Here is an 8,361-nt window from a genome sequence, read left to right on the forward strand (position 1 = left end):
CCAAGTCGCTGGCATAAATTCCCATAGTTTATTCCCCTGAATGACAAAAATGCGAATCGAATCTATCATTATGAGTGAAATTTAATGATCAATCATTACCGAAAACTCTCTCCTAAGATCTTTACTCTCTTCCAGGAGTTGCGCTCTCTTCGTATCATTAAATCTCATGCTCAACCCCTCAAAAGCTGCCGTAGATATAGCAACGAACGTGTGGGAACCAGTGCGCGTCAACCACTTGACAAATTCCCACCAAATACTGAGGCGTCCTTTCCTGTTGGACAATTCCCAGGCGAAGTCCTTGCCCTCTGGTGATGTCATATTTGCGAACCACAGCGCTAGACCCTTCTTGAATTTCTTAATCTTTATTTTCTCGGCTTTGACATTGTGGGCTATTTCCAGGGTATAGAGCAGTTTAGACATTGCCAATTTGATGTCCTTCGAGACTGGTGACACCAGGAATTGACCGCCATCATCTTCCATGTAGTAGAACTGTTGAAATTAGAGGATTAATGGGTTGATTAGTGGAGGAGAGAAGTGGCTGAGGGAAATAGGCCAATTTAATAGTGAAGTAATGATTCGTTGAATTCAATATTGTCCCAACGGCGGCAGCCAGTGTTGGGCCAACGTTGGCAGTCAACATCGGGCCAATGTTGGCAGCCGACATTATGCCAACATTGTGCTAACATTGACAGCCGGCGGTATGCCAATGTTGGCACAATGTTGGCTTCCAACGTCGTGCCAACGTTGGCTGCCGACATTGTGCCGACATTCCCCCAACATTATATTTTTTTACCTTCCCCTGAATATTGATTTCAAAAGGAATTTTTTCAACAGATGATGCAATAAATCCTATGATCAAACTCGATGAAGATGGCATTGAGAAAAATATTTTAAATCCCAATTTGAAAATTAGAAGATAGACATTGTCATAAAAAACGTCAGAATGAAATTCTGAATATTGCCAGCTCAACGAAACTCTAGACCAACGAATGATCTTCAATAAAAACTAAAAATTGAAACGTACTTTGAGTTTTGAGAGATCAACTTTAGCATTGAGATCCAATTTCTCGGCATTTTCGCCAGCCAATATCTTCAGGATTGGTTTCAGGTCAGTGGCAAAACGACACATGGGTCCAATGGCTAATAAATCCTTTTGCTCATCAGTTTGGGCGCTGGGATACTGCCCATCATTCGAGACAACTCCTTTGGTCGGTTTGTGGCCGAATATTCCGTTGAAAAAACAGGGCATTCTGATGGAGCCACCGATGTCAGAGCCAATGCCAAACGGGACACCTGCTGCTGCCTGAATGCAGCCCTCGCCTCCAGAGGATCCTCCAACAATATGCCTATCCAATAATTCACATTATTTTCTAACAGAATTATTTAACTACATAAATTAAACAATTTCGTTCGGACTATTTTAAAAATATCCCTGAAATTGATGAGTTTTTTAAAACATTTAAATCAATTTTTTTATACAGAATAAAATGGGAACTCATCTTTTTAAAATCTATCAGTTTTAGAGAAATTCGGAGAGCAAATTTTTTTTATTTTTGTGCAAATTATTCTACAAAACTCGCTAAAACTGATAGGTACATCAAAAATTTATTTCTGAAGAGCAAAATCATCTTCAAAAGGATTTATTTATTCAACTTTAGAATTGTTTGCAAATCAAAAAATTCCGTACACATTATTTTGAAAATATCTCCAAAACGAAAGGATTTATGGAAAAACATCAGAAAATCATTTTTACAGGCCGTAAAATGCTCTACAAAAAAGATTTTCTGATATTTTCGTCTAGACCTCCTCTCTGCACAGCTATTTTCAAAATAATCCTCACGAAACGTTTTATTTTTAAACTTCGGCTATTTTATTCCCTCACCATGTGTTATAAGGATTCCTAGTAGTTCCATAAACCAAATTACTCGATTCCCACCACATTGCAAGCTCTGAAACATTGGTCGTAGCAATAACAATAGCTCCAGCTTTCTTCATCAAGGAAATTGCCTCGGCGTCACGTTCAGACCGAGTATTTCTCCTAGAGAGTAATCCAGCGGTTTGCTTCATATTTTTAACACCGATGCAATCCTGAAAAGTGAGTGAATAATTTGACAAGTCTGGAGTGAAGAGAACGTCATGAATATTCAGTTTTAGGGATGTTAATATTCTTTTGTACCTTCGTTGTGAAGGGGACTCCGAAAAATGGTTTATTTTTCTCTAGCTCTTCTACAGACGGAGCGTCTGGGGAATTCAATAATTTATCGCACTCTTTGGCCTCTTCCAGCGCCTCTTTGAACCTGTCCTCAGCTACACAATTCAGTATCGGTTGAACTGTTTCGATCCTCTCGATGTAAGCGTTCATCACGTCCACACATTTTAACTGTGATGAAATACATTTATTTGAGTTAACAAGTGGGAAATTGTTTTCGTCACGACATAGTCAATGGATTTTTGCTGAGAAATTAGCAATTTACTTCCGAATGAAATTTCCATGAAAATGTATTTTCAATTTAATTCAATATTGCCACAACGTTGGCTGCCAACATTGGCCCGACGTTGGCTACCAACATTGGCCCGACGTTGGCGGCCAACATTGGCCCAACATTGCCCCAACACAGGCTGCCAACATCGCCCCAACATTGCACCGACGTTGCGCCAACGTTGGCTGCCAACATTGCCCCAACACTGGCTGCCAACATTACCCCAACGATAAATTTATTGAAATCAATAAACAACTAAAATTTAACTGAAAATTCTATTTATTATTTTTTTTTTTAAATTGTGGTGGGAAATTTTGGAATTTTTTGGAAGGCTGAAAATATTTGATGGAGACGTTTTCTTGGGAATTTATTATCGTGAAAAATTGCATTCGTCTTTTGCCTCTTCATCTTCTCCATTAGTGAGATGAAATTGCAGATTTGAAGACATTTACAACATAGATTAATCACTTTGCATACTGGAATATTCACAAGATTCAATGAAACTCACTTTTTTCTGACGTATCATCATGGCCAATGCTTGTGTATTGTGCATCGTAATATTATTATTTATCGGCGGCATGACTTCCGGTTTGCCGGTGATTTCCGCTGCCGCGAGGAATAACCATCGCGCTATGAACTCGATAAATCGATGGATAATGGATGCGATTCTTCCCAGTGGTTTCAACATACTTTTATCCATTTTTCACTCTTCTTTTTCCCGCGGTTGACCTATTGAAACGTATAATCATGTTAATAATTCAGTGGGGAAATGGGAAATTGTTCATAAACATGAAGAGGTTGACTTTTCGTGTCAGGGGTGGAATAAAGATTTTAGTGAAGTTTCTACCATCCCTAGTCGATAAACATAATAAATTAAATCCGAGTAATTTAACTTCTTTAATTTTCCAACTAAACTGTATGAGAAAAATTTAAAAAAAAACTTCAATTATTCTCAATTTTTTGTGTTAATTTTTATTTTCAACTGAAATATTCTGTTATTGATTTTGTCATTAAGGGTTGGGTTGATCCCGGTTATTCACCATTTTTTAAATAAAAAAGTCATCACGTTGAAAAAAATATATCATTCTGAATCTAATGACGATTGAAATGAATGGATGAATGAATGAAGACTGAAATTTGAATAAATTAATTTTTTTGCGGTGTGAAATAAGAGCTACAAAAACGTCTAGAGAAAAATCTTCTCTTATATTTTCTCAACAACAAGCAACAGCTCAAAGTCAACTCTGGCTGAGGAACGGTTGGATCAGACCGCCACCGATACCGAGACAAAAAATAAAGACGCTTGGAGATAATATAAATGCAAATTGCGAAAATGTAAATATAGGCTCGTTACTATGTCCATTACTGCGCCAGTATCAATGGAGACTAGTGAATAGTGACATTAATGAAAGGCTTGGGACACACGCTGCGTAAAATAAATTTGGGAATTGAGCATGCGCGAACGGGAAGATATCAGGGGGCTAGCGCCACCTACCAAACTCAGGTGGGGGGTCCTTGTTGGGCACAATGGGCGCAATAATTTCGAAACAAGTGGATAATGGAATTGTTTATAACTATTATTGGTAATAATTTATCAATATGACGTCGAATAATTATTTTTCGACCCGGCAATAACTGGCACCTGAGGGTGGCAATAACTGGCGCATGCCGGAAGTTTTTTTATTCTTCAAATATTAATTTATTTAACCATTCATTTGGAAAAATATCAGTTGTAAATTATTTTTAAAAAATATTTACCATCTACTTCGCGCGATGGTCAGTCAAATTATGGAAGAAATATAATTATATTTGAGCCGCATTAACGATAAAAAAATATCACGAATGGCGAAACCACAAAATCCGCACGGACGAAAGCAAAACGAGGCTTATACTATTTACATAAGAATGGTGAGGTCATGAGGCAGTCTCAAATGACTCCGCGGGGATTCGTTTACCACTGGTTGACTTGTTTGATTCGTCATCAGTCCTGGAGACACTCGTCATTACGAAACATTGTTAAATTTTGTGTCGGACGGGTTGAGAAATCGGACATCTTTCACGAGTTTAAAATTATTCCGATACTTTATGGTTATTTTAACCGATTTTTTCTTTATATTCGACTGGCTGACGGGAAGATTAAATATTAATAAACAATTGACTTTTTTTTTTTTTTAATGTTAAAAGTTCGTGGAACTGTTGATGAAACGGGATATTTTTTTTCTCTTGCAATCAAATTCGTCAATTGGGTTCAATTGGTGAATTTATTTCTGAGTCGTGAGTTTAAAAAAAAGGAAAAAGTTTTCATTCTACCCCACCCTTCTAGTACTGATGATTAAATATGATCGATTGGGACAGTCTCGCTCTTCTGCATAGCATTCCATCCCGTGGGGGCAATAATACCGCCATTTCAAGGACGCATAAAGCGGAGGAAACAATACACTCATCTTATCTGGTCAGCCGAGACTGATGGAAATCTGAGAGGGGAGAGATCACCTTAAGGATATCCAAGTACTTTGGCATTTTTATTTGTTGAGGTGTTTCTCAACTTTTGTAATTAAACATCAACGCGGCCATTTAAAGCCCATTTGACTCCAGATTATCGCACATTTTCCAATTCTTTTTTAAACTTTTAAACTTCGAAGTTTAAACAATTTCTTGTTGAAACTTCGAAGATCTGAATTTAATTCTGCATTTCAAGCGTGGAAATGTAAAATAAAACAAGTGGACAATTGCAGTTTTTAGAAATGAATGCAGTTATTGTTGGTAATTAATTAGCAATTTAGTTCCGAATGTTTTTTTTTTAAATTCTTTTTTCACTATTCTCTTCTATTTTTTCATGTCACAGTACTATCAATTGAGGTGTCATCAAAATTTTGCGTATAAATTCATGAAATTCGATTGAGAAATTTAAGAAAATTAATTTAATTAATAAATAAATTAATTTATTCATTTATTTATTCATAAGGAGGACATCTAAAAGGAAGTATTTTTATATTTATATTACCCACATTTAAAAAAATTTTCTCAGGCACAAAATATTCTCAATCAAACCAAAAATTCTCGAAAAAAGTGAAATTTAACAGTTTCATTGCTTTCAACTATCAAAACGCTCCCCTCAAGCTTAAAAATGAGACCCCATCGTTAAAACCTGGATAAAACACATCACCAAGAAGATTATCATAAATAAAATCACATTACGATCTCACGAAATATTCGAAACTCCCGAACCCCATTTAAATAACAAATTTAATGACAAAAACTCCCGAAAATTTTCCAAGTCCCAAATGTTTCCACGATATACAAATAAACCCCCAATGAATTGACTTATCATGACCCAAAACAACTCCCACAATTTCCCCCGAGTAAAAAATTCCAGTCAAAAAATTCCCCAGCGTCATGCGAATTTCTTCCTCATTCCAGCGTTTTTCACCGTCAAAACGGTCCATGTCGCACCCTCGCACCATTTCCCGAGTCATCGCCAGGTGTTTTACCTCGAATGCCCGCTTATCAGTCCCCACAAAACCCCGATAAGACTCAAGCGAGTGCCGAGTGAAACCCGTGCCAATTCACCGCGAAAGTTATGCGAAAGTGGATAATCCCGCACCAGTCAGACACGATTACTCCCCCAATAATTCCGATCTCTGGCATTCGCAATTCGCTCATGTGCACGTGATGAGACAATTAACCCATTGAGTACTCACGAATAATTGTTCCGTGAGATGAACTCTCACAAATTCCTGGCGACGCTGACACAATTAATTATCACTGAGTTTTAATTTGAATTATCGCACGAAATCGGGGGAATGATGACGTAAATCATGAGAGCACGGCAGGTAGACGAGTGATTTCAAGTGATTTTCGTGAGTCCGCCGCCGACTAGACGACTCGCTACTGCGGCTTGTGGCCCTTGTGGCACTCGCCTCTGCTCGCGTTCACGTACGGCTAGAGGGGCGGTTCAATGAAGCCGCCTGTAGAGCGCACTCTGCTACAATGAAATCCTTCATTTTGTTCGCATCCGGGAATTCTCGGGCGTTCGTTTGAATGACACCATTGGAATTTAAAGATTAAGGTGTTTCGGTTGAAGTCAAAATAATGAAAAAAAAATTGGAAAATTCGGGGGAGAAATTTCTAAGTGTGCTGCATCACTTAATGTATAATGAACCGATTTTCAAACGAATTCTCATTAGTTCGCGTGAATAAAATCATTTGAATTAAAATTTTTTTAACCAGGAATTTTTTTTGTCTTAAACTTTTGTAATAAATCAATAAATTGTAAATAAACGATAGATCGATGTATCATCAATTTTTGTTGATATTGAGAGAAAATTCTCGGAATTTCATTCAAATAAAAATTTTCAACAAAAAAATTTTCAATTGTTATAAACAATTTTTTATTTTCAAAGGCGTTTATAATAAATAAATAAATCTACAATAAATTGACACGTAATGAATCGATTTAAAATCAACCCTTGAAATTCTAACAGAAAAATTTTAAATTGTTATAAACAATTTTTTATTCTCAGACTTTTATAATAAATAATTAAATAAATAAATAAATTTACAATAAATTGACGTGTAATGAATCGATTTAAAATCAACCCTTGAAATTCTAACAGAAAATTTTTAAATTGTTATAAACAATTTTTAATTCTCAGACTTTTATAATAAATAAATGAATAAATGAATTTACAATAAATTGACATGTAATGAATCGATTTAAAATCAACCCTTGAAATTCTAATAGAAAAATTTTTAATTGTTATAAACAATTTTTAATTCTCAGACTTTTATAATAAATAAATAAATAAATAAATCTACAATAAATTGACGTGCAATGGATCGATTTAAGATCATCCCTTGAAATTATAATAAAATCCTCAGAATCTCATTCGATTAAAAAATTCTATCAAAAAATCCCAAATTGTTATAAACAATTTTCCATTCTCAAAGGCTTTTATAATAAATAAATGAATAAATGTACAATAAATTCAGGTGCAATGGATCGATTTAAGATCATCCCTTGAAATTATAATAAAATTCCCAGAATTTCATTCGATTAAAAAATTCTATCAAAAAATCTCAAATTGTTATAAACAATTTTTCATTCTCAAAGGCTTGTATAATAAATAAATAAATAAATCTACAATAAATTGACGTGTAACGGATCGTCGTCATATCAACCCTTGACATTACAAAAGAATTTTTAGAATTTCATTCAAATAAAAAATTCTAACAAAAAAATCTCAAATTGTTATAAACAATGTGTCATTCTGAAAGGCTGTTACGATGAATAAACAAATAAACCTACAATAAATTAATGCATAATGCATTGATTTACGATCAACCCTTGAAATTATAAAACAAAATTCTCAGAATTCAATTCGAAAAAAAATTCTACCTAAAAAAATATTGAATTCCAAAAAATTGTTGCCATAAATAATAGTCTTTTTCAATGATTTTGTCATTTTTGAATGAAAGAAAGAGACGGCGAGATTGAAAAATGATAGAAACACCGGAGAAAAGCACAATAAGTGCACGCAACCCTGTGCAAGTGTGAGTGGCCTGCGTCAGTGGTTTAGTCTAGTGATTGAACTCACGTTCGTGTAGACGAGTCAAGGAGTCTCACCGTCAATTGGTGACCACTTGTCACTGATTAATCCACTGAAAGAGTCCGAGTTATTTTATTACCGAGCACTTGTCAGCGTGCAATCACCGACGACTCCCGTAAGTTCGAACCAAGAAAATTCTCTCTCGGGCCATGAAATTCGAGGTTATGACCCTCGATTCATATGTTATCTGGTGTTTGCGATAATTAATTTGGGGATTGCACTGTCTCGTTGTCGTTATGTAGACGAAACTTGGGGGAAACAGTGGGAAAATT

The 8,361-nt window shown here is 35.5% G+C and overlaps 2 protein-coding genes across 8 annotated transcripts in view; one reads left to right on the top strand and one right to left on the bottom strand.

The window, feature by feature from the left end:
- LOC107038960 (fatty-acid amide hydrolase 2) overlaps positions 1-8,361 on the bottom strand; it is a 135,673-nt gene that overhangs the window by 1,627 nt on the left and 125,685 nt on the right. For 3 of the 6 annotated variants that reach the window (XM_015258339.1, XM_015258338.1, XM_015258336.1), the window contains 5 exons: positions 2,989-3,209; positions 2,177-2,380; positions 1,883-2,088; positions 1,025-1,346; positions 100-489 (listed from right to left, as the gene is read on the bottom strand). In XM_015258339.1, the coding sequence (XP_015113825.1) occupies positions 100-489; positions 1,025-1,346; positions 1,883-2,088; positions 2,177-2,380; positions 2,989-3,180 (1,314 nt within the window). In that variant the 5' untranslated portion in view covers positions 3,181-3,209. Of the gene's footprint in view, positions 1-99; positions 490-1,024; positions 1,347-1,882; positions 2,089-2,176; positions 2,381-2,988; positions 3,210-5,971; positions 5,989-6,181; positions 6,382-8,077; positions 8,146-8,361 lie in introns of those variants that run through there. The other 3 variants (XM_015258340.2, XM_015258337.1, XM_015258341.1) reach the window with 3 other exon arrangements.
- Positions 8,073-8,361, top strand: part of LOC107038958 (cytochrome b5 reductase 4) — a 14,466-nt gene continuing 14,177 nt past the window's right edge. For both annotated transcript variants that reach the window (XM_015258333.2, XM_015258334.2), the window contains exon 1: positions 8,073-8,204. The gene's annotated coding sequence lies outside the window, so the exon portion shown is untranslated. The remainder of the gene's footprint in view (positions 8,205-8,361) is intronic.

Source organism: Diachasma alloeum, unplaced genomic scaffold (genome assembly GCF_001412515.2).
Source record: "Diachasma alloeum isolate Michigan unplaced genomic scaffold, Dall2.0 Dall_scaffold_00289, whole genome shotgun sequence".
Classification (NCBI taxonomy): Eukaryota; Metazoa; Arthropoda; class Insecta; order Hymenoptera; family Braconidae; genus Diachasma; species Diachasma alloeum.